At 42.7% G+C, this 26225-nt stretch overlaps 1 protein-coding gene across 1 annotated transcript in view; it reads right to left on the bottom strand.

Moving 5' to 3' along the window:
- Positions 1-26225, bottom strand: part of Col4a6 (collagen, type IV, alpha 6) — a 354614-nt gene that overhangs the window by 19436 nt on the left and 308953 nt on the right. Inside the window, exons 15-30 of the mRNA XM_005404677.2 lie at positions 23992-24051; positions 22776-22820; positions 22010-22063; positions 21195-21264; positions 20082-20189; positions 18000-18140; positions 16934-17038; positions 14492-14652; positions 13683-13862; positions 12965-13148; positions 8233-8304; positions 7852-7959; positions 6612-6833; positions 6082-6243; positions 4287-4457; positions 3382-3525 (exon numbers count right to left, since the gene is read on the bottom strand). Coding sequence (XP_005404734.1) covers positions 3382-3525; positions 4287-4457; positions 6082-6243; positions 6612-6833; positions 7852-7959; positions 8233-8304; positions 12965-13148; positions 13683-13862; positions 14492-14652; positions 16934-17038; positions 18000-18140; positions 20082-20189; positions 21195-21264; positions 22010-22063; positions 22776-22820; positions 23992-24051 — 1987 coding nt within the window. The remainder of the gene's footprint in view (positions 1-3381; positions 3526-4286; positions 4458-6081; positions 6244-6611; positions 6834-7851; positions 7960-8232; positions 8305-12964; positions 13149-13682; positions 13863-14491; positions 14653-16933; positions 17039-17999; positions 18141-20081; positions 20190-21194; positions 21265-22009; positions 22064-22775; positions 22821-23991; positions 24052-26225) is intronic.

Genomic DNA, 26225 nt, shown 5'->3' with positions numbered 1-26225 from the left:
ACGACCTTGCGCTTGCCAGGCAGGCGCTTTTGCCGCTGAGCTAAATCCCCAGCCCCAGCTTCTGTTATTTGGATGCACGTCTCCCAAAGGCTATGTTTAACGTTTGATCCTTAGCTCATGGTACATTGGGAGGTGGTGGAGTCTTTGAGAAATTGGGCTCAGTGGGAAGAAGTTAGCTCACTGGGGTTGTGCTCTTAAAGGGGATTGTAGGATTCTGGTCTCTTCTCCCTTTTTTCCTTCCTGGGCACCACGAAGTGAGCAGCTTGTTCCACCACAGGCAACCTGCCATGATGCACCACCTTGCCACAGGTCCAAAGGCAATAGGGCCAAGCAATTATGGATTGAAACCTCTGAAACTTTAAGCCAAAATAAGACTCCTGTCCTTATAAATTGGTTATCTCAAGTTTTGTTATAGTAACAAAAAGTTACCATAGAAAATTAGTGCACTTATGAGTATGGTCTCTAGTTGTATCCATTTACCTATAAAAGCCTTGAGTTTATATTTTTTATAGCTGAGTAACATTCCATTGTATAAAAATACCACATCTTTTTTATCCACTCCTCAGTTGAGCATTTGGGTTGTTTCCAAGATTTAGCTATTACCAATTGTGCTGCTATAAACATGGGTGCACATATATCACTGTGGTATGATGTTTTTAATTATTCTGGGAAAACACCCAGAAGGGGAATAGCTGGGTTAAGCAGGACTTCTAATCCTAGTTTTGTGAGGAATCTCCACATTGATTTCCACAGTGGTTTCACCAGTCAAGACTCCACCAGCACTGGGGAAGGGTTCCTTTTTCCCCACAGCCCCTCCAGCATGTGTCATTGGTTGATTTCTTGATGATAGCCACTCTTTCTGGGGTGAGATGGAATCTCAATGTTGTTTTAATTTGCATTTCTTGTTTAGTGAAGCTCTGTATCTTTTCTAATATTTTTAAAGAGTTTTTGTTCTCTTTAATGGCTTGATCAATCTTGCATTGTTACATCTGGTAATCTGAGCAACCTCATTGAAGATAACTATATGTAATATAACAACCACTGTTAATTCCTATCATTTCATTTTAAAACCCTGTATCATTTTTATTGGTTTTGTGTTGTTTCATTCTTGTCTATGTTGTTATTTTGTTATTTTAAAATTCTCTTTAAAATAAAAAAAATTAGTACAGAAAATGGGGCTGTTGCTATGGCTATACCTGAGACAATGTGGAAAAAAACCTTTTGCTTATTTGGCTTATGGGAAGAATTTGGAAAAGCGTTAAGGATTGGGCTAGTGAAAACTTAGAATGCTACAAGCTGAGCCTAACAGGCAATTCTGAGAGGGGTTCAGCAGCCCAGAAAGATGACATAAATGTAGACAGTAAAGCCTATGCTGATGAGATTTCAAACAGAAATGATTACTCTATTAGGAACTCAACGAGAGGCCTTCCTTATATCATGGTAAAAAAAAAAGGTTGCATTATGTCCATATCCTGATACTTCAAGGGAAGCTGAGCTTAAAGGTAACAGAGTAGTTTAACCAGCAGTAGAAATTTCGGCCAGCAAAGCGCTCACACTGTGGCATGGGTATTACTGCATGCTTCTAGCCAAATTTACTGTGAGGACCAGAAGCAAAGAAGAGCAGGGCAGAAGAATTTGGAAAATTTTCATTTTTGTCAGAAAGGAGAGAATTTAAAGGTACTTGCAAGAAAGGTACAGTTCTTAAAGAGAATAGCGCTATTAAAAAAAAGCTGATTACTTTGCACTGAGACAACAGGAAAGGCGCCTTGAGGGGATGTAAAGAACTGATAAGACTCAATTCATCCCCCACCACACACTCAAAGTTATAAAAGTATAAACTTGTTTTCAAAGACTTTTCCTTATGAGAAACCTTTCAAGAGCACGTACAGGTGCCCTGCACGTAAGGGCAGCCTGGCGAAATGTTTCCCTGTGTTCAGCTGTCCAGGCACTCAGAAGCTGCTAAAGCGGTGGTTAGAACTGGCCCAGGTGCAGTTCACTTTGGTAGTATACCTTAGTTTTGTTCATATGATGCTGGTTTTGCAGGTGTGCAGAATGTAAGAGCTCTAGGGTCATGGAGGCTTCCAACAACATTTCAAAAGAACATCTGGGAGGCCAGGCAGCATCAGGGTGGTGTATGAAAGCTGTGAGTGTGAAATTGAACCTACAGTGGAGTTCTCACAAAGTTAGAGATGCCAGGAATGTGAAATACCTGCTAAGGAAAGATGCAGGCAGTGAATAGATCCAGCCCAACCCAGCCAGCAAGTTCATAGGAATGGGGCTGCCCAAGCCTTTGGGAGCTCACATTCTACCTCAGGGTGCATGCAATGCTGGATGTGGTACTGCATGATTTAATGTTTGTCCTGCTGGATTTCAGTCTTGGCTTGGTCAGATCTTTCCTTTCTATGCCATTAGTCTTCTGTTTTTGAATTTGAATGTTCACATTGTGCAACTGTACCTTGAAAATATGTAACTTGTTCTTTCATTTTTTACAGAGGCTCAGAGCTGAGAATTTTGTGTGTCTCAGAGAACACTTTGGATATGAACTTTTGTGCAATGCTGGCAGAGTTAATTCTTTGAAGACTCTTATGGCTGGACTACATATATATATATATATATTTTTTTTTTTTTTCATTGTGAGATTGACATGAACCTTATGGGGCAGATTATTATTGTTCGGATAAAGTCCATGTATTGAAAAAGCTTGATTCTCCAGCCCATGGAACACTGGGAGGTGGTGGAAGCTTTGAGATGAGGCCTAGTACGAGTAAGTTAGGTCAGTGGTGGCAGGCCCTTGAAGGGGATGGAGGGACTCTGTTCTTTTCTTCTTTTCCTCCCTTTTTTGCTTCTCAGTTGTCATAAGGTGAGTAGCTTACTCCACCATGCGCTCCCTGTCATGATATGCTGCTGTAATGGCAACAGGGCCAAGCGACCATAGACTGAAGCCTCTGAAACCATGAACCAAAATAAATATTTCTCCCTTTAAGCTGATTTTCTTGGGTATTTGTTATAGTAGCGGAAAGATGGCTAACATAGGATCTAACATGCAGTGGGTTTTTGTTTTTCTTTATCCTTTTTTGAGACACAGTCTTGCTATGTAGTTCAGGCTGGCCTTGAACTCACTAGATTAGGCTGGTCTCAAACTCACAGCAGTCCTCCTGCCTCAGCCTCCTAAGTGCTGGGATTACAGGCGTGCACTGCCACACTAAGCTAACATGCAGTGTTAACTCAGAATAATTCATCTTTTTGTTTGAAATGGCTTAATTCAGTAGTCTCATGTCTTATTGTCTAACATAGGGTTGGTAAAAACCACGGTAACAAATCAACACGCAAATGTACATGAAAGCAGTGGTGGCAGTTTCAGAATTCACTTCTTCTACTCACCCTTTTCACCAGCACTTCCAGCCCGTCCAGATGTTCCCACTTTTCCAACTAACCCAGGAATTCCCTTTAATCCACTTGCACCAGGAAAACCAGGGAGACCTTGTAGTCCTGGAAAACCTAGTAGTCCAATGGACCCCTTCTCACCTGTTGAAAAACAGAATTTCTATTATTTTATGTGTTTTCATTTAAGGAAACAAATTGAAGCACAGAGAAGTAGAATTACTTGTCCAGTGTCACATAACTAAGACATTTCCATGAAGGGATTCAAATCCAGATTGCTGTATTCCAAAGTCTCAGTCACTACCAAGTCTTTAGTCGTCACACATTGTATTACTCTCCGGAACAGAGATGTGGCACTAAGCAACACACAGGAAAGAAGGGAAGCCTTGCTTATGATTCACCAAGGCAGAGCTCATGTGGCACAGAAAAACAAAAGACAAAATAAAGCGAAACAAAAACATAGGACTAGGAAGCAGGGAGATAGAGCTGTAGCCTAACTCTGCTGCTAACTGCTTGTGTGACCTTAGACCAGTCACTTTCCCTTGCTTAAAACAGATGATACATGCTGACTCTCAGGGCAATCGTAGGAAGTGACAGGTATCAGGCTTCACGGCAAATGTCATGCATATGAGCAGGCTCGATGTGGCTATTACTGCTTGGGCTTTTCTTGCTGGATTTGCAAAACCCAGCAAGCCAACTAACCACCCAGCAGGCAGGGTAGTTGACACACCTTTGGTGGGAGTCTTCTCTTAGTACTAGCCCTGTCCAAGGGTCTTGCCACTGAGAGCCTGGGCTGTGGCCCACTCTCAGGTAGAGAGAAGGGGCTGAGCTGGGCAGCTGGGATACTCCTTTTGCGTATTCACTGGTCTGCTCCCTTCACCGGCCTTCCTGATCATTTCACTTACCCTTTGGACCTGGGAGGCCTGGCAGCCCAGTAACCCCCGGCAGGCCTGGACTCCCCAGGAAGCCAGTTAGCCCAGGGGGTCCTGGAAGGCCTTTCATCCCAGGTAGACCTCTTTTGCTAGTTGATCCAGGGAGCCCTTTCTCGCCTTTTGGACCTTTTTTTCCAGGATATCCTAAATTGGCACAGGAAAGAACAGAAAGGACAGCAGTTAAGTGAAGTTCCAGCCATATCTGTATGACTGCCTATTCCCATAGCATCAGGTTAGTTGGCTTGCTGGGTTTTGCAGATGGCCTTTTAGCCATTAATGACATATGCAATCTGCTAACAGGCAGAGTTCTTAGTTGGCTGAAACATTAGCACCTACGCACTAGAGTGCCACCCCAAATGACTATTACTTCCAGCCTAGCACAGTAGTTGGAAGTAAACGAAACTCCTTTCTGATCATAACTTCCCTTATGAATGTGGACCATGCTTTAGCTTCTAAATGGAGCTCTTGGATGCCAGGGTGGCAACTGGGCTCCGGTTTTCATACTTCCACTCTGAATCACACTACAATGCCTGCTTCCTGGGCCAATCAGTGAAGTAGAGGTTAAAGCCGAGCTGTTGTTTCAGCCTCCCAGGGAGCCTTGGATACAGGGCTGCCCTTTTAATCCCTCAAGCAAGCAGTTAAGTCAGCCAGTTCCTTGGCATTAAGGTTGAAAGACCCCCTAGTGCCAAGTACTGTAGAAACCCACAAGGCCCATTTTATCTCCTAAGTATTCTGAGCTGTCTTTTACCACACTTTAAGTTGGTCAATAGGATTAACCTCCTGAGCTGCTGCCAAAGTGGAATGTTCAGGTACAAAGCAAGGGAATTAAAAAACCAAAGGATTAAACCAACGAGGACAGAGGTATTCGGGCCCCCAAGGACCTAAATGAATGGCTGACTTAGCTTTCTATGGAATGAAAAGCATCAAGTAGCTGTGAGCCTCAAGATTCCAATGAGAGGCTGTGACGGGGGACTCCACCACAGGGAAGGAAATTCAATGGAGCCAACTCCACAGCATGAGCTCAGGGATCCCTGGCCTTGTAAGCAAGACCATGTTATAGTGTACAGTCAGATAATTCCCTGGTGGGGTTTTAGTCTGTGAGCTTCTGTGCTGTATTTTTTCACCTAGGCAGCCTAAGTGAAGACTCCAGAAACAAAAGGACAGAGGTGATAAAGAGGATATTAATGGCTGTGCAAATAACTCACCTTCAGTTGCTGGGTCAAGGGGAAGGGTGGTGGTGGAGTAACTGAGGCAGAGTGAGAAGGGTAGACCAAGAAAAATGCAGGCTGCAACCGGGGGTGTTAGGCCCATTGCTGAGTAAAGCCACTTTCTGGCCACCTGTCCTCAGAGGCACATTCACTGAAGAGGCAGAATGCTGGGGTGATCACATTCTGCTCAAGCCCCTTTGCAAACCAAAGTGGACTGACTCCCCGAGGGCCCAGAGAAGGCAGTGGAGATGGGCTAAACGTGCCCTCACCGAGACAGGCAGCTTCTCCACTGGAGAATGCGGGAAATAGGCCAAAGTATGAAAAGGGGAAATGAGGCCATGCGGGAGGGGCGGGAAGGGATATGTTGTCATATTTTGGAAGCTTAACTGTAGCAGTCTGTTCTGGTTGGCACTGCCAGGGATGACCTGAGATTTGAAACCTGAGAGGTTAGGAAAGTCAAATCTCATTCTAAACTTTGACTATGTCTCACTGCTGCTATTGCCCCTCAGTCGCCCGGGCCCAAGTCTGTCAAGCTGGGCTTCTTCCTTCAGTGGACCTACCTGAAATGCCTGGAAGACCTGGTGGTCCTGGGAGCCCGGATTTGCCTTTGATGCCATGAAGACCACTAGACCCAGGGGGGCCTGGCTGTCCCACTTGTCCTGGTGTTCCAGGGCTGCCCTGGTCACCCTTGGGACCTAGCAAGCCAGGCTGCCCATGTGAACCTAATAAAAGGGAGGAGTTGGATGATCACAGCCTGGATCAACAGCAGGAACTGGGTCACCAGCCCAACTTCCAGCCGAAAAGGTTTGCCTAGGATTCATCCCAGGTTCTACTCTCTTCTCAGCTCCAGCCTTATTGCTATTTCCAGCAGTAAATCAAAGGCTTGGCAAGAAATTTGACTATTAGTTATTATGAATAAGCCAGCAAGTGGATTTAGGACATTTAAGAAAAACTTCCCCCAGAGAAAGACAGAACAAAATAATATTTTATTTTAATTCCCCAATTAATCAGTTATCCCATATTCATGCAAGTATACCAGTTACGGTAAGTATTTCTGTTGATTGTTAAATATGTGGGACAAAAGAATCACCCATGGGTCCTGGAGGGCCAGAGTCTCCAGGAAATCCTCTGTCCCCTGGCACTCCCTGTTGGCCTTGAGCCCCCGAAGCACCACTTTCAGCGGCAAATATGTCACCAGGGGCTCCCTTGGATCCTGGTAAACCTGGGCTGCCAGCCTTTCCAGGCAAGCCGTCTTTTCCAGGACGCCCCAGAAATCCAGGAAAGCCTTTCTCCCCACGTGGTCCAGAAAATCCTAAAATACGTAAAGAGGCAAAAATAAAAGGCTACGGATATTTAGAAGCAATTTGTGTAGAGATCTGAGACAGAGTTTTACAACAGAAAAGCAAACATGTTAATAATGGTCAGGGGTCTCTGGTACTGCGAGGACTTGTGCAGAGGCACGAACTAACTTACGACTTGGCGAAGGTTCTATTTTCATGAGGCTAGCCATGGGCAGTACTCAAGCTGCTCCTGAGCTCAACAGGTACTAAAAAACACAGGTTACACTTGAGGCCTTTTGGCAAAAGCTCAATCTTTTCTGGAGCTGTCTAACTCTTGCTGTCACACCTCCCACTTCTATGGTGGGGAAAATGTATGGGGTAAACTGAGGAATCAGTGAGCTCTGGGGTACATGGTCCGAGATGAGGTTGAAGCCCTAGAGCAGTGGTGATTCAGAATCACCTGGGGTAACACACCGATTTCTGGCCCCAAATCTTGGAATGTCTGAATAGCTGGCCTTACAGAAAGGCTGAGAATGTGCATTACTAATAAGTTCCCAGGTGATGCAGGTACTGGCCCAGAGAACACAGTTTGAGAACCACTGGTGTAATGTAGCCCCATGAAGCTCCGGTTAGAACAACAGGGTGTGAAAAAAGGCAGAGAAATGGACACCTTCCTTCTGACTGATCTGAATCTTTCTTTGACCTTTAAGAAGTTGACCCAGAAAACTGACAAAGCACTGGTAATCAGGTGACCTGGAGAGTCCTGGTCACTAATGGCTTTGCAATCTCGAGCAAGTCTTTTTCTATCTTAGCCTCAGTTTCCTCATCTGAAAGTTAAGGATTTTTTTTCCAGCTGATATTGACTAGCCATTACTGCTGTGATACATTGTCATTCTATAGCTGTATGCTATCTTCCCTGGTTGTGAAAACAAACCATCCCAACCACAGCAGAGGGCAAATCTAGCTTAATGTCATTGATAGAGGGTGACTACAATGCACACATATAGGCACACAAAGGAGGAACAGATGAAGAAGAGCTCTTTTCCTTACCTGGCAGTTCAGGGAGATGTAGTAATCCTGGACTTCCAGGCTCTCCTTTGTTTCCACGAGATCCAGGCTGGCCTGGAGTCCCAGGGAGGCCACGGAATCCTTTAGGGCCTGAAAGCCCAAATGTAAGTAATGAAGGGAAAGGAAAGTCAGTGTGTCTATGTATGATTTGTGATATTCAGTCAATAATTCTCGTCTCTTGGAGGGTCTCTCCTGTTCTCACCTACCCACACTACCCTCTCCAGCAGCCATTCTATTTCCTCAATCCCCAAGGTACCCCTCAGGAAGAATGTGAATCTTCAAATGCTCCTGGGGCCGACTTTGTTTCCTCTGGCTCATGGCCCTTAAGTGTACCCAGTGGCTTTTTCTAGCCTCATTCCATACCTCTTAATCCGGGAACTCCTGGTAATCCTGACAGACCATATGACCCAGGAATAATACAAGGCAAGGTGATTCCTGTAAATGGTAAAATGTATGTATGTGGTCAGTTCACTGAGTCAGGGAAGATTTCCCCCTGGCAGGCTCCTTTAATGGGATTTCATTTAATGGTATAACCAAGTCCTTCCCGCTTAACAGCGAGACACTCTTGGGAATCACTATCAATATATCTGCTTAGAGATAAGGATGTTCTTAGAGTCAAAGTGCTGGGATGTTTCTTATCAAACCACTGGTACCCATTGGGCAAGCAGTCACCTGTATGGCAGGTGTTACTTAACTAGGAACAACAGCAAACAGAAATTGTATACTTGCCCTTTGCTTAGACAGAGCCTATCCCGAAGATGGGAGAGGGTCCCTTTGCCTGCATTACTAGATTGAAGAATTTGAAGCCAAAACCCCTCAAGTACATGCCTACCAATTTCTTAAAATGAAGCTTCCCCCAAACATTGGCTTTTTTGAGACACAACTTATTTAGGGTGTACTGAAACCTATTGATTGTTCTTGGACCTATATGTCTGTACCAGGCAGACACTGAAGGACCAGTCTCTTGGCCGTGAAGACACATGGTGACCCTTCCCTCAGTTTTTTAAATGTGAAACTGTCAATTCTGCTCTTCAGGGAAAAGGGGCAGTCCATTTCAGTATTCAGGATGTCGGAATTGACACCAAGAATTCTTCCCCTAGCAAATTCTTCCTTGCTCACTCGTAATGCAAATAAAAAGACTCTGTAAGATCACAGAGGGGGGGTTTAATAAAATACTGGTGAGCGAATTGTTGGCTCCCTCAAGCGCCATCTATGAACAATTGCTATGCTAATTAAAATTAGTCTTGCCTATTTATTAAACAGTCCTCCCAGGCCTGCTTTAAACCACAGAGCCAACAGTTCTAATAAACTGCTATAGCATTTGTCTGTATTTAAAATAAATCACAAATTACTTTTCTGAAAAATACATAGGCAGCCTGTGATTGAGACTACTTAATCAACTGGCTGGCACTTCTCCTAGGATTCTACTTGTCTTTTGCAATAAAAGTCACTTGTTTCATCCCTAAATCAATAATGAGAATTGAACAGTGTGCAATAGTGGCTATGTTGGGCTATAAAGCCAGACAGATTTGAGCTGGTATCCTAGTTCTTCTAATAACTACCGGTGCAGACAAGACACTTAACTTCCCTGAGCCTCATGTGTATAACAGGAACCATAGCACTTAGCAGAGTGCCTTGTACCCTAGTACATGCTCAGTAAATAACAGTTCTTAGTGTATTTAAGGAGGAACATTCAAAAGAGCCCCTACAAGGCCACGCCCTGGTTTCTATCTCAGTCAGTTTAGTGACACTATTTTGTACCCTTGGCCTCAATATTCTGCCTTCTAGACCTCAGAGTTTTACAGTCCTACTAACACAGGTGGAGAGGTGGCTATAGGCTTGGATCCTTCTCCATGGGTGGGCACACTCATCTATGTCCTGCTAGACAATGAGATGACAGGGTTATTTCTGAGATTTATTTCCTTCATAAGGAAATATACTCTATAAGCAAGACCCTCATGTTGAGATGCTCCACTGGGAGAGGGATTCCAATCTTATACTTTGCTTTGATCTGCATCTTTTGAACTAGGCCAGAGAATGGCCTCTGGAGCTGGGGTCATGAGGTTACCCTGCATGAGACTCTCCTGCCCCCAACTATCTCAACAGCTCATTGGGTCCAATATGTCAAACTCTTACCATTGCAATTCTACTACTTTATGTATATTTTAAGAAACAAACTGGATAAAATACAAATATCCCTATTTAAATATATTTGGATGTGTCCAAATGTGAAGCCACGCATCTCTAATTTATCACATCGGTTTCATAGATACTTTCCCCTTTGACCACCAGATCAAAACAACAAATCCTTTAAGAGATGGTGCTGAAGACAGACTTCTGTTCCAGTACAATCACCCTTTTCAAACAGAGTCTCCAGTGTGGTGTTTGTGAATGTGAGACAAGTGAGAATAAAAAAGAAGAGGAATGTGGCCGACACTAGTATCTGAGAACCTGTAGCTAGCTCTTACCTCCCTCTGTGTCTAAGTCTCCTCTTTACCAACCATTCCCCTGCAGCGGTAATCATGTAGACCAACCAACAAAGAAGAAAAGAAAACTGGGACAGAAGTCTGTTGAGGCCAAAGGGCAGTCTTGTCTGCAGCCTGGATGTGCCCACCAGCCAAACTCAACCTCTGTATTGAGCCGAGAGTGCTGGAACCCACTTCAGTTACAACCAGGGTGACGGATTACTGTGATCCTCTGGAGTCAAAGCCTCTTTGGAAATAGCTGTTGGCTTGACCAAGGTTTGTAATAATTTACACTTGTAGGTTGAAAAGTTTCTGGTGAGTACATTCCCTCATTTGGCAGTGTAGCTGTCCTAGCGTGGGCTATCACTGGAAACTTAGATTTGTGGAGTTATATCTGGTTACCTCAAAGAAAAAAAAAATAAATCTAATGCTTTAAATAGAATAATTGTTTTGAAATTTTTGGTATGGCAACAAGGACATTTCCTGTATAAGGCATCTTCTGGTTGTAGCACACTGTAGTACTATATTCCTGAGAACTTTCTGTGTCCAGGAACTAGTGACGTTTGGGACAGAAATGATCCTATAGGCTTCCTTCTGTTGACTCAACCTATTGTTAAAGAGTTGGAATGCTGATAGCATTCAGATTTCAGGGCATGTGAGTTTATAGGTGCCATGGTATTATAACTCATTTTGTAACCTAGTTTCCTGGACAGTGTGCTGACCTGGAGTGAAGAACCATCAATTAGCAGAGGAGCAGTGGAATGACTATGAGGAATTTCTCTGGAAACAGAGCTGGAAGCAAAGCTATAGCTGATGCCAGGACTTCCAAAGAGGAGACTGATATTGTTTGATAACATTTCTCACAGCCTTCCTAGGAATTTGCGAAATGAAATTCTGACCTGGTTTTTTTTTTTGTTTGTTTGTTTGTTTTGCGGAACCAGGAATCGAACTCACAACCTCGCACTTGCCAGGTAGATGCTGTGCCGCTGAGCTAAATTCCCAGCCCCTCTAACCTGGTTTTAAGAATCTTTAATGATCAAGTTTTAACCTGCACCATTATGCTTTTTACATTGGTTCACAAAACTAGATTTTAAAATAGACAAAAACTTATAGAACCTGCTATCTTGTCTTCTTTTTTTTGTAATTCCTGAAAGTGACAACAAGAGAAAGAAGCCTAAGAAATAGCTCTTTGATTATTGGGAGGACACTTTCTTTTCCAAGTACATAGTAATCTTCTATGGACATTGCACTATCATGGGCAGGTTCAGAAAAGTAACGTATCACTCACCTTCCCTAGTATCTAGAAACTTACACTATAGTTAGGAAAAGTAAAAGTATTAATGGAAGAGGACGCTTAATTTAAGAAGCAATGACATACTGTGGAGGTGAAGGGAAAGCTTTATGGAAGAAGTAGGGCTTACGTCCTTGAAAGATGAACAAGACATGACTACATAGAAAAAGGAGGAAGGGAACATGAGCAAACTCTTGGAGTTGGAAATGAAGATATTTGTGTTTCAGTACAGGGAAGAAGACTAGTATCTTCGTTTTAAATTTTTTTATTATTAAGAGTGTGAGTATAAGGTTGAAAAGGCTGATTATATCCATGTTTGGAGACTTTTGGGAATTCCATGCTGAAGCATTTGGACACTATTCTCCATTCAATAAGGAACATTTGTAGCTTTGGGTGAGGAGAGTAACTTGATGATATTGCTACTTTATGGCATTAAATTTGGAGCAATGTTCAAGTAGAATTGAATGGAAATAGGCTGAGGTAGGAGATAGAAGCTGTCATTCACTTAACTTTCCATCCATCTATCCTCCCAACTAGCCATCCATGTATTCCAAAAACATACAGGTAGGCATGGCATAATAAGAACTTAGTAGCAAGGAGAGGAAGCAAAGAATATGATTCATGTCAAAGGAAGAAAGAGCTAACCTCAAATTTTCAAACTTCAGATGACTATCAGAACTGTGGTACCACTAATGGAAACATGGAACTTATAGAACATAGAACAAAAGTTCAGATGAAGAGCTGTTCTGGCTGTATGAAAGAAGATGAATTAATAGCATTGAACTTTCATAATATATAGACAGGAATGTCACCATTATGATGCCTGAAATTCAAGTAGGAAAAGAAATATAAAAATAAGAGAGTTAAGGTATAAAATATGAGTTAGACTAGATGCAACTAGGTTCTCTGCCCAATTTGAGATTCCATCAATTGGGGAAATTTTCTTCTATGCTGATGATATTACTGTATAACTTAGAGGGCAAACTCATCCAATGCTCTACTCACTACTTCAATGACATTTGCAATAAATGGTCATTCAGCTTCTCTTTGAACTTTTCCAAAGCTTATGAGCTCATAACCTCTACACAACTCTGACATTTTCACTCTGCTCTTTCAGGAAGTTCTTTGCTAAGTGGAGCTGAAATATACATTGTTTTTCATTCTAAGATTATCCCAATGCATTATCGCCCCTTCACTACTTAAAAAACCTTAAGAGGATTGAAAGTAGTGATTACGGTCTGACAAATCTCATCTTGTGACATATTTAATGCATCTGAGTCATGGCCACTCTACCAGACGTCGATTTTCTAAGTCCAAAGCCATCTGATCCATGACTCACCTGGAGGTCCACGGAGGCCTTGTTGCCCCGGTAACCCATCTATTCCTTTCTCTCCTGGGGGCCCGAGAGGTCCAGGAACTCCTGGCAGCCCAATTCCTCGGGGACCGGTTCGACCAGGATGGCCTTTTCCACCAGGAATTCCTGGTAGTCCCTTTTCTCCTGGGAATCCCTGTCCACCATCACCCTAGACAATAAAAAAATAATTAAAGTACATATCAGAGACTTATCTGAAGAATTCTTTGACCATAGGAAAGAGGTAACCAGCATGACTAATGGTTTATGATTTGTTAAAGTTCTCTATCACTTTATCAACCTTCTCTGAGTTTAGTTAGTGGGAATGGGTCTTGTCAATTTTCGGTCATCTGATATTTCAGATAGGGGTGGGAAAGAAGGCATGAAATGACCAGGATAACAATAACCCTCGAAGTCACAGAAAGAAACTGAATTGCTTGAATGGGAAGGGCACTGGGAAGCTGCAACATTTTTAAGTGTCAAGGTGAATTGTTACTAGCATTTATCAAATGAAACAATTGCTATTCCCAGAAAACGATTCCCATTTTATAGAAAAGCACAAGGCCAAAAGTATCAGTGACAGAGGCAGGACAAGATATTGTGAATTCTTTCTTTTGTCCTGTCCCATGGTTCAGTTACCATCAGACCTCCCTTAGGTCAGATGTGAGTATGTATAGAGCTAATCATCTGGAAACAATCCACTTACTTGAAGACCTGGCAGACCTGGTAAACCTGGTACTCCATCCTTGCCTGGAGCTCCTTTTATACCTGGGAAACCCTGGGGGCCAGGATCACCCTTCTCCCCCGGCATCCCTGATCCTGTACTGAGAGTTGGTTCACCCTTCTTTCCTTTGACACCTGGAAAGCCGTGAGGTCCAATTGAACCCTGATAAAGAGATAAGAAGAACACTCAAGAAACATGGACTTCATAGATTTCTGGAATGTAGCAAAGGTATGACCTAAAGCAGGTCCTTGGGTATATTTTGGCACTGTTCTGAGCACTAGATTATGTTGTCATTTTGGATAATAATTTCCATTCTTTTATCCTTTCTAAATTTTGAATTTTTTTTTGTCTTTTTGAGATAGGGTTTTACTATGCAGTTCAGGCTGGACTTGAACTCACTTTGTAGCTTAGGCTTGCCTTGAACGTACAGTGATTCCCCTGCGTCAACTCCCAAATTCTGGGATTGCAGGCATGCACTTCCCTACAAGGCAAATTTTGAAATCTTTAAGGGTTGAAAGTTCATCTTAACTCCTACTTAATGTTCAGGGCCTAGCACAGTACAGGCAAATTATAGACAGTTTTGTGGAAAGAGGTGGGAAGAAGGGAGAGAATATAGGTACGTTAAAGCAGAAAGGGACTTTAGAGACCATCTAGTCAGACTGTGTGTTACAAATAAAAAACCTGAAGCTTTGTGTTATCTGTATCTATCTTTCATGTGCTTTAGGAAAGGGAGTAAGGGACCCTTAAAAGCTCCCATTGCTTCCTCAGAGCCAAAGTTTCGCAAGACTTACTGGAGTCCCTGCTGGGCCTTGTGCACCCTCAGAGCCTGGATCTCCTCTGGTTCCTTTAAGGCCTGGAAAACCCATGAGACCTTGTGGCCCAGGCAGGCCTGGTTCCCCGCGTGGTCCAGTGTTCAGGACACCACCATCACAAGCACAAAAACCCAAGTCCCCTGGGAGAAAAACAGACAATGTAAAACAAAGTGGCTCCTCCTATACAAGAAGAAAAACCTGATAGCAGTTATTTGTGACTTGGAGGGAATCAAGAAGCCTAAAGAGAAGAGACTCAAATGAACACCTTCAGAGTATGTCTTTAATTAGTGTGGGATGAGGTCCGGTTATTAGTGTCTAATGCGTGGCCCGAGTATACCACTGACTTTTACCTAGCCAGCTGAGTCTAGCATCTAAGCCATTCAAAGATTCTCTTCACCAAAATACCTTTTCCCCTGATTCTTGCATACATGATGGGGATTTCAGCAAAGTACTTTGAGAATGTATCAAGGACATACTCTCATATAGCTCAACCATCATCTTACCTTTTCCATGCTCACGGTCTGCAGAATAAGAATTAGTAACAACACAAGAGGCTGCAAGTTTCCCTAAGATCCTGAAGGACGTCTTCTTACTTTTAGTAAACTAATGATCCTCAGAACTCTGAGAAAACAGTCTGTTCTTCAGGTTAGCACATACTGAGTTTAAATGCTCTGAAATCTGAAATATTTTGGATTTTAGGTTTTTGGTTAGGAATGCTCAACCAGGAAGGTCTATACAAATATTCCAAACTCTGAAGAATATGAAATCTGACATACTTGTGGTCCCAAACATTTTGCATGAGTGGTATTCCACTCGTATTTATCAAGTGTGACCCACTGACCTCCTGCCTGAGTCACCTGTGGTGTTTGCTTATAAGGCAGCTTTCGGGGTCCCAGCCCAATCCTAGGCAGTCAGATTCTCAAGAGGCCAAACCCAAGGATTTAATTTTAATAATTTCCTCTAGGGGGTATTCCTGTATGATGAAGCTTGAGGATTACACTCGCTAGTCTAGACTTAAAGAAAACCTTTAGGCCCATGGCCTTACAGAATGGGTAGCATTATAGTTGTCTCTGTTTTACAAATGATAATGAGAATGAGAAACACAGCAGCTCTGTGGTCAGTCAGGGAAGGGCCAAAATTAACATCCTGAGTCTAGCCTTGCAATTTAATGTCCTTTCCTGTTCAGTCTTTGTTATTATGGTTTGGATCGAGAATGTTCCCTAAAGCCTCATGTACTCATAGGTAGGGCTTTTGGAAAGTGGTTGAATCGTGAGTGATACAGCTGATTTGCTGTTAGGAGGTGGGGCCTGGTCTGAAAAGACAGGTCGCTGGGGGTGTGGCCTGGAGGGTGTGTCTCCATCCCAGTTCCTCCCTTCTCTCTGTGTGTTTTCTGGCTGCCAGGACCTGAGCAGCTTTTCTCCACTGCAGGCCTTTTCCCCATGCTGTTCCCTCTTGGAGCCTTCCAGTCACAGACCGTAACCGGGAGCCAAAATAAACATCTCCTCCTTTGAGTGGTGAGTATCAATTTGTCTCAGCAACAAGGAAAGTGACCAACACAGTCTTCCTGAAATTTGAATGTCAGAGATCAAGATTTCTGAATTTTCTGAACTATGTCAAGACCTGAGAGTCTAAAACTTCACTGCTTCCATACTGAACGACATTTTATGATGGGGCAGCGAGAAAGGAGAGGAGTAAGTTAGAATTTCTCTGTTTGAGGCTGAGGAGAGCCATTAATTCCTAGAGAGAGGGGGAAAGATCTCAGATAACCCAAACCCCTAGGCCAGTGGTGGTGAACCTATGGCACACACACTGCAGCAGGCTGCTATCTTTGAAAGCTCTAAAAGGTTCGCCATCACTGCTACGCCATCTCTAAACCTCTCTTCAGTCAGTAGCTTTACCTCTCTGAGCACCCTGACTTGGGCTGCAGCCGTAAATAGTGGATTTATTTGAACACCCTCCCCGCAGAGGAAGGAAGGCAGAAGGCAGAAAAGCAGTGCAGTGCTGACTGGCTCTTCCGCAGCAGTGGAGACTTGAGCTGTTTTCTTGGAGCAGTTGGCTTTTGCAGAGTCGCAGCTTGTGACGTGTTCAGAGCCCTTTGCTTTAAAGGTGATGACAGGTGGCTTTCAGCCTTGGCCTTGCAAACTGGAAGGGGCTGTGCTGGCTAACACCCTAGGCTACCAGTAACAGCATCCGTAGGTGCGGGGAGTAGGAAGAGCAGCCTGCCAGCCGCTTTGTCTTTTGTGACCTCAACTACCAGCCTCAGTCTTATTTTTAGCACTTCCAAGAATCCTATAATCAAATCCTCTTTCAGGAGCCAAGATTGCTTCCATTTGGGTTCCTAAGGCTGTTGGTTCGCTCATCCCCCACAAAGCCTTTTCTAAGAAGTTTGGGGCACAAAGAAACTCAAAGGGACACAATCACCTTTTACTCCTTTGTGGCCTCGATTTCCTTTTACACCTTGTTTTCCTCGGAGACCAGGGAATCCTGGCCCTGTGCCATGCAGAGTTCCAATCTTAGATGGTGGACCTGCAGGAAGGAGAAATGTGAAAGATCAGCAGCTGTTAACACAGCACAGCAGCTTGACCGTGAAGGCCTGGGTCCTTAAGTCTTAACACCCACAGCAGAGACAAAAATATCAAGAGGCAACACGATTCTCTGTTGTCTCGCCTCACTCTACTACTTACAAAATGTCTACTGTGTTCCAGGCACTGGACTAGACACTGGGCATTCAGAGATGAGCAAAGTAGCTTCAGTAAGTCAGCAGTCCCAATATTTACTCCAGAAAGCCCCCCTTATGACAAAGGAGGAAAGAGATATGAGCTGCAGTGGTCAGGGGATTTAGGGTACAAAGGATCATGCTGGGGAATATTTCCAGTCTTTTTTTTTCAGAATCTAGACTCTCCTACACAGGTATAAGATCTGAGGTAAACAGACCCTTGGAAGTGTTATTTATTTGGCCCTGAGGATGGAATCCAGGCTTCCTGTATCTCAGGCAAATACTTTATCACTGAACTAAACCACTGGCCCCCCATGTAGGCTTTTGGGCAGCTACCGTGAGGAAACAGGCATGACTTCTCTCTTAGGTGCTCAGAACCCCCACTCCCATTTGAGCCTTCCACTCTAGGGGAAGCTCAAGAGCCAATGCTGCTTCTCTAGGTGCTGAAAAGCCCCAGGCCTAGGGACTGGGACTGGTGAAAGATTAAAGAGAAATAGCTACAGAATTTGGAAGGCATTAGGTAGTGTTTGATCATTTTGATGGCCCTTACTTGCTTGTGCTTTGATGAAGAACACTTTGCTGTGTAGCTGACACCAGTAGAAGCAGGGTTTACACAGAGAGAATAGAGGCGTTTTTTGCAGGTTTTCTGGAGTTATCATGTACCCTGGCTGAGCTATTTCATCTGTGAGAAGCTCCCCACAAAATCGTGACATTTCTGTACTATGAATCACACCTGAGCCTCAAGACCAAAGAAAAACATGAACAACTTACCAGGTGGGCCTGGTAGACCTGGTAGGCCTGGCAAACCAATTCTGCCAGGAAGGCCAGCTCCTCCAATCATGGTATGGCCTGGGTTTCCTTGGTCTCCCTTTAGACCCGGAAGTCCCTGAGGCCCTATGGCACCTGGCACACCTGAAAAGATAAACCCACACAAAGATGTTCATATCACCCTATTCCTCAGGGCCACTCTGATCAGTGGCATGCGTGAGAAGGAACTCGAGGGAAGAATTTGGGAAACCATTTGACTTTTTCTTACACTGAAGTTAGAAAGTTCCTTAGGGATTAATTAGTCTAATCTATTAGGAAACTCAGGCCCAAAGGAGAAAGAAAACATGATCAGAGACACAGTTTCTTAGTGGAAAACTCAAGAGGAAAACCTAGATCTCTAGCCTCCAACTCCTTGATTCTTTTTCACCTTGGTGCTGGCCAGCTGTACCTTTTCCAAGTGGCTACTTTAAAAACAGATATCCTTTTTTTATGTTTTGCATTTAAAGTGTTTATTTTATATACTTATTTTTATTTTAAAGAGAATAGTGAAAAAAGAACAATAGCAAAACGCCAGCATCATAGATATAAACAGAACAAAGCATGAACATTAAAAGTGGTACAGGGTTTCAAAACAAAATGATAGGAATTAGCAGTGGTTGTTATATTATATATTCTTATCTTCAACGAAGTTGCTTAGATTACCAGATGTAAGAATGGAAGATTGATCAAACCATCGAAGAGAATAAAAAAATAATAATTAAAAAAACAGAGACAATACAGTTTTACTAGACAAGATGGTAGGAATTCACCAAAGGTTGTTATATTGCATATTGTTGTCTTCAAATCAGTTGCTCAAATTACCAGATATAAGCATGCATAACTGGTCAAAATACAAAAAAATTAAGCATTTACTGTTTCTTTCAATAAACCACCAGACATCAGCAGTACAGTTAGCCCAGCTATCCATATATATATACATTTTTTTGCCTTCTTTCTCTCTTTTTTTTTTCCTCATCCCAGTTGTTCTTTCCTTTGAGCAATTTCTTTCCCTTTCATATTATCTATTGTGCATTTTGGGTTTTATTTACTCTTTCAGGTTCTTATGCTAGGGAGACAATATGATGTTTACATATGTGAGTCTGATTTATTTGACTTATGAGTATAGTCTCCAGTTGCATCCATTTATCTATAAAAGCCTCGAGTTTATCTTTTTTATAGCTGAGTAATACTCCATTGGATAAAAATACCACATCTTTTTTAGCCATTCCTTGGTTGATGGGCATTTGGGTTGTTTCCAAGATTTAGCTATTACAAATTGCTCTTCTATAAACATGGGTGCACATATATGGCTGTGGTGTGGTGTTTTTAATTCTTCTGGGAAAATACCCAGAAGAGGAACAGCTGCGTTAAGTGGGACTTCTAATCTCCAAACTGATTTCCACAGTGGTTTCACTAATCTACACTCCTACCAGCAATGGAGAAGAGTTCCTTTTCCCCCACATCCTCTCCAGCATTTAAAAAACAGATATCCTTAAAGAGGCTCATCTACAAGAAATTCAGAAACCAGGGACTTTAAAAGTAATGTCAGTTTTTATGTTTGGGGTAGCCCCACCTCTAGATTCTAGCATGGTCTTTCTCTGCTTGCCACTATGAAAGGACATATGAAAATGCCCCTCTGATGATTGGTTCAATGGTGTCACCCATAGGATCCTGGGACCATTTAGTGCCTGATTTAAGCCTAGACTGAAGGTCTGGGTATAAATTAGACCTGGGTTTTCATTAGACCCTCTTGGCAAGCATTAGCTATGATGGCACATTCACAGAAGAAAGACAGGGCTCCAGCTGCCCAGTTCAGACCTCTGGTAGTTGAAAACCTCAATGAAAGTCTGGAATTGTCTGTCCAACTATAACACATCATTTGAGTCAAAGAAAAGCTCACGTAGGACTCACATACCAAAGCACTATCCACGCATATGTTGCATTGGGCTGGCAATGGGAGAACCAATCTACAGGTGTAGCAGGAAATGCTAGGAACAAGAGTGATAGAGGACTGATATGTGCAAAGGATGGGTTAGTTTGCTTCACCTGGTAAGGCTGGAAGGCCAGGGATGCCAGAAGGGCCACGTTGGCCCTGGATGCCTTCATCTCCTTTCAAACCTGGGTGTCCTGGAACACCGGGGTCTCCAGGATAACCTGGAATTATGATGAAAAAAAAGTGGTAAAGTGGAGAGCCACAGTGCCACAAATTTCCCAAGAAATGATCCAGACAGCTGTTCTGGGACTGGAAGACTCTTTCTTGCCCTTTCTAGGTCTCTCAAATGCTAATAGTGATAACGGGCCTATGGGAGCTAAGGGTCTACTAGTGTTCAGAATTGGCTTGGTCAGGACTTTCCTTTCATGATAAGACCTGTTACATATTAGGGAGGATTTTACTACTACTAATCTGTAATGTTCATCATTTGGGTTAAGATGTGGAAGGCCACTATGTATATTATACACATAGGTTTCCTGGGAGTGGGACACAGGAAGCCACTGTCAACTCTTTATTAGTCAGACAGGGCATGGATCTGATATGATGAGAGCAGAGGAATAAGTTTGGGAAACTCAGGTGGAACAGGGACTATAATAGAAGCCTTTGGCCAAGCGAGAAGTAGCTGGAGACACTGAGAATCTGAATTTTTGGAGAAGACAAAGGGAAGAGTTTGGTATGCCCAGTAACTAGGTAAAGAAGAGGAAACCACAAACTTTCTAAGTATCATACGGTTAAAGACTCTCAACAATTTAGCCCCTTAGCCAAAGATGTTTTCCTGCTTTCTACGAAATTTTTAAGCTTGAACATGCATGGGATCATTTATATAAGACCCTATGTATCCCGTAGTATTGGGCTGAAGCTAGTCAGACTCGGGAGGATGTTAATCTTTCTCTAAGCATAACCAGGAGTATCATTTTTGCCCAACTCAGGCCCAGGCAGATTGAAAGTCTAGTCTTGATGGACCCAGCATAAAAGTAGGAGGCTGGGTTTGGCTTCTCTGCCCAAGAGATTGGAATCTGCTTCATTCTCCAAGCTCAGAACCCATGAGAAGTCCTTGGTAGTATCAGTAATCCAGTGGTTGACAATGTGTCTTTTTAAAATTACAGGGGATATTGAATTTAATTCCTTGTCTTTTATTCTCTCGTCAAATCAATGAAGAGTTTTACCTGGGATCACAGCCCCATCTGCACTAGTGAAGACATCTGGGCCTGGCAGGCCAACGCCACCTTTTTCGCCCTGCAAAGATTAAATTAAACACAAATATTTCTGTGACTTCATTGTACAAGATTTATGTGCTATCAAAGCCAGTACCCAGAAAAATGAAAAGTTTCTTTTTCTGTGACCCTTGATTTGCAGGATAAGCTAGTCAAGGGATTACTTAATTTCAAAGTGCAATAAATTGGAGATGAAAGAGACACAAGGCAGGCTAGAGGCTTGACATGCAATTGCAAACCCATCAAGGACAAGGAATCCCAATTTTATTTTGCAACGCCAGTTAAGGCCTTCTTCTTCTGAGCCTGGGAAATATAGCCCAGGCACAGGCAAGTTGGCTGTATCTAAGGAGTGTTAAGGAAGTACAGAATGTCAACGTTTCCCACTCTTAACAGGACCAGCCTTATGCTAGCGTTACTGTCCTTGTTGGTGAATGATGTCAGACACCTGAAGTCAAAGGAGTCCCTGTTTCCCAAAAGGGAGACTCAGGTACCAGAATCAGATGCAAAGGAATACCCACAATAGGTGCTAGGAGCTGTCTGGCAATAGGGGACATATTATCTAGAGGGAATTTAAAAAGAGTAATAAAACCTAAAAGTTGGTAGTACCTGAGGAATGATCATCAACTTTGTGTGTTCCAAGCTCATTGCATGCATTTTTTTGAGAAAAGAGTGATATATAAAACATCAAAATAAAAGCACTTCCTCTCATATGTAGACTTCTTCACCTTTCCACCCCCTAACCCTAGATTTTTACCTCCCAACATTACCTTAATTCCTGGGAATCCATTAAACCCAGGAGTACCTGGAGACCCCTTCTTGCCCTGTGACAGAAATATAGTTATTGCTAAATTCAAAAGAGAGGCTTGTCCTTAGATTAGGCCCGGGAAAATAGCACAGAGAGCTTGGCTGGCATTCAGGACGGTATTCATGGCTTCTGACTTTTTTTTCAGACAGAGTCTCACTATGCAGTTCAGGCTGGTCTTGAGCTCACTTTGTAGCCCAGGCTGGTCCCAAACTCACAAAGATCCTTCTGCCTCAGCCTCCCGAGTGCTGGGATTACAGGTGTGTGCCACCATGCCCGGCTTATTTTACTTTTTTATTTTATTTTGGTACTGGGAATCGAATTCAGGACCTTGTGCTTGCCAGGCAGGTGCTTGTGCCACTGAGCTATATCCCTGGCCCAGCTTCTAACTTTGGAAGCTATAAAGTCTTGCAAAAGGCGATATGCTGCTAGTAGTCAGCTTGCATATTAGGAGGTAGAAAGACAACAAGGCTAATGGATATAAGCAGGCTGGCCTTGCTAGCCCTTGATAATATGTCAAAGATACATTACTACATTTCATGTGTGACACTGAATTCCTATCCTCTTGGGGGAAAATAAGAGTGGCTAAGATTACAAGACTACATTATTAAAGGAAGGTGAAAAATTTTTCATTATAAGCAGTGTCTCCATTTGGCCATGTTATGTAAAGCAAAGGGGATTTTAAATTAACATTTTGTGTATGAAGGATTTACTGATATTAACCAAAATACCTTTGTCCCTGGAGGACCTGGCACTCCCTCTGAACCCACAGAACCCTGTGAAGAGAATAACCACACTTAGAAAGATTAATAACCTACACTAGAAAAAGCTACTGAACTTACATAATGAAGTTATCTAAATGAGCTGGCTCTAAAAGTCAGCTAAGAGACTAGCTTAATGACTTCTTTCTAAGCACTAATGCATGAGGCTGAATAGCCACATGAAACATTTTTATTTTATTTTTTTGGGTTTTTTGAGACAGGGTCTTGCTGTACAGTTCAGGCTTCCTCTGAACTTACTATGTAGCCCAGGCTGGCCTTGAACTTATGGCAATCCTCCTGCCTCAGTCTCCCAAATGCTGGGATTACAGGTATGTGCCACCATGCCTGGCTATGAAACATTTTTAAAGCTACGTAAATGGAAAATATCTTAAGTGGTAGGTCGAATTTAGTAGAAGGGCTGGTGGTACTACACTTAGTCTGCGTTAGTTCCAAGTTAGATTTTTGAATAGATTATGAGAGGGTCTCTTGTCTTCCACCCAAATATATACTTTGTTGGTGATTACGTGTTTTTAAGACAACAGAGAGGAAAAAGTAGAGAAAGAAATGGCATGGTAATGGGTGAATTAATACTCAAAAGGTCTCTAAATAAATCTCATGGGCAAGCTAAAAACACAATTCTCTAAAATGTTACTTCTTCAAGACTAAGATTGGCTACCTGCTTGTTGCTCAAGATTTAAGTGCCCGACTAAGAATCAGAGAGGCTGTTATTACTTCCACTCAAGGTGAGATTATTGTTGGAAACTGTTGGTACTAAACATTACTATATTTTAAAACTTCCCAGGTTTGTTTCTATCTTATAGAAATTTCTGCATTACTACATCAGCCTCTTGTCCATATTCCCTTGGAATAGAATGGGATGGAAAGCCAGACAATTTTCACAATATTTTTTAGCTCAGAAGATAGGTATACATGAAGGCAAGGGGAGTAAATAGGCAGAGGAGCTACCCTCAGTAAGTGGTACCTCATATCTTGTTCAAGGGAACCACTTAGTCAAAGGAATTGAGCCAAGTGGAAAGAAGAGCTCTTAGAAACATGCCAAAGAGCTGATGAAGAGAAATAAAGAGGTTTAGGTGGCTATCAGATTATATAACATAAAGGACTAAACAGGAAGGAAAACAGACTAAGTGACTCGACAGATTGAGACAGAAACATTCCAAGCTCATACCCTAGGTCCTGGCAAACCAAGGATTCCTTTTTCTCCTTTTCCTCCAGTAGATCCCAATTCCTAAAGGAAAAAGGAAACCACAAATTGTAACATTCATTTTCTCATAGGTCTCTTGGCTCCATGGAAAGTGGTAATTTCAAGCCAGCTCCACTGTCCTGTTAGGGAGGCATAGTCGGCTGAGTCTGTTGTCAGTGTCTAAAAAGCACATTGGACCATTCATTCAACTTTCCTCTTTGTTTCCAGAAGTAATCTCATTTCTACTACAATAGTACTAAATGTTTTTATAGCATCATGAATCAGGAATAATAAAATATCTAATTTTATTGATTTTACAGATCAAGAAACTAATACAGAAGGTTTAGATCAATGAGAAAGATGGGTTTTCTGACTTCCACTCCAGGGCCCTTTCTATGAGAACTGCGTGCCTTCCACCACCTAGAAACTTGACTTTTTCACACCGATGGAGTACTGTGCATATCCTTGGAAGTAGATACTGGAGAGACTTTTTTTTCCCTTTTAAGACACGATGACTACATTCTTTCCTATGGGAAGGAGTATTTCTAGCAAGGCATGGTGTAGAACTTTATGGCTCTATACTGGGACCTTAAGGTTCTCACCTTCAGAGCACAGATTTTGGCAGAGAATATTTAGACCTATTGTAAGAGCAGAGGAGGTAGTGCTGCTGTACCAAATGTAAGCTTGTGAAAAGACACTAAATGTCATGGCACATCTCTTGTTGTCCTCTCCATGTGACCGGGCTCATATGGTGTGAGGCCACTGCTCTAGTCCCATTTATAGCTTTTCCTTCCTTTTATGTGCTCAATACATTTCCAGTGGGTACTGAAAGCTGGTTGAATACTCCCTGGTTTTCTGGTCCATGGATTTGATTTATTTATTTAGTGGGAAGGGTACGTGTCTGTGAAGAGTTCAAATTCAAAGCAGGCTTTGGTTTCTACTTGCCTCGTTTCTTTTCTACACTAACACTTGTATGTCAAATAGCTCAGCCATCATGATGAGTGGAATTTCTAATTTGAAAGACTATGAGATAAACTGAATGCAAACTTATTGAAATTTTAGCTTTCTACATTTTTCAATTGGAAACTAAGACATGCTGCCCCCTGGTGGAATGTGTCTTGTCGGCCTCTGACAGTGAACTCTTCAAACAGCTTTCCCTAATCTGTCTGTGAAAGCTATGGCAGCTGGTGCTGCCTCAAACTCTTAAACCGCTAAGATTGGCCATGAAAGCTTTGTAAGCAGACGTTCTCTATCACACCCTCTTGTTTCCCTCCAAAGCATGGTACTACTGTCTGAACACACACATGACAGTGCAGCAAATACTGGTTGAACTGAATGGAACAATGATCTAGAGAATAAAACTGTGTCAAAGGAGAAAGGAAAGAACATTCAGGAACATTCTCATAACCCTGCCTATCTTGGCCATAGCTAAAAATATGAGAGCTTTGCATTTCTTTAGGAAGCAGAGAGACTTTGCATTCTTGCTTTCTCAGGGAGAGTCTGAGAGCTTGTGTCACACTAGCAACTAAAGTAAAAAAGTGGAAAATGTATGAAGGAAAAAATAAAAGAAAGAAACGTATGTGTGGATCAGAGCCAATAGAAGATAAATGGCTTGCCAGGACACTGTGCTGTAGGCTCCGCCTGTCTTCTAGCATGGGGAGTTACTGTACAGGGACCTTACTGAACAATCTGTTCTAGCAAGATGTCCTGGGACCAGCCTGTCACAGTTGGCCCTTGATATGAGTGATCCTGCAACCTGCACTGGATGCTCTCATACTTGCCCCTGGCCCAGAAAGCTACATTAAACACTAGGTTAGCGCTTTCCAGGTCTGGCGTCCTGGACCCTGGGCTCTTTTTACTTTTTGGTTTTAGGGAAACTTCACCGAAGGACATCCCACCTACTTAGCAGTTATTTCAGATCTACTCAGCAACTACTTCAAGGATTTACCAGTTTATTCTCTTCTCCCTCCCCTCATTTCATCCAGTTTGCTTTCCTCTCTGTTTGCTGGTACCTTGGGTGGAGGGCATAGGGATATACAGTTCTCTCTGACGACCTCCGTGGAACGAACTGTGGCTTACAAGCATGAGAGTGCTGCTGGGGACAAAGGGATGGAATGTGCAAAGCTGAGACTGAGCCAGAAAATCGGAGATATTTGGCCACTGCTGACGGAGCAAGAGAAAGAATGTGAGGCATAAATCCCCCGGATTGGACACTTTGT

Source organism: Chinchilla lanigera, unplaced genomic scaffold, assembly GCF_000276665.1.
Source record: "Chinchilla lanigera isolate Chin_1 unplaced genomic scaffold, ChiLan1.0 scaffold00089, whole genome shotgun sequence".
Lineage (NCBI taxonomy): Eukaryota > Metazoa > Chordata > Mammalia > Rodentia > Chinchillidae > Chinchilla > Chinchilla lanigera.
Note: the sequence above shows the minus strand (reverse complement) of the source record. Positions and strands in the feature narration are given on the sequence as shown.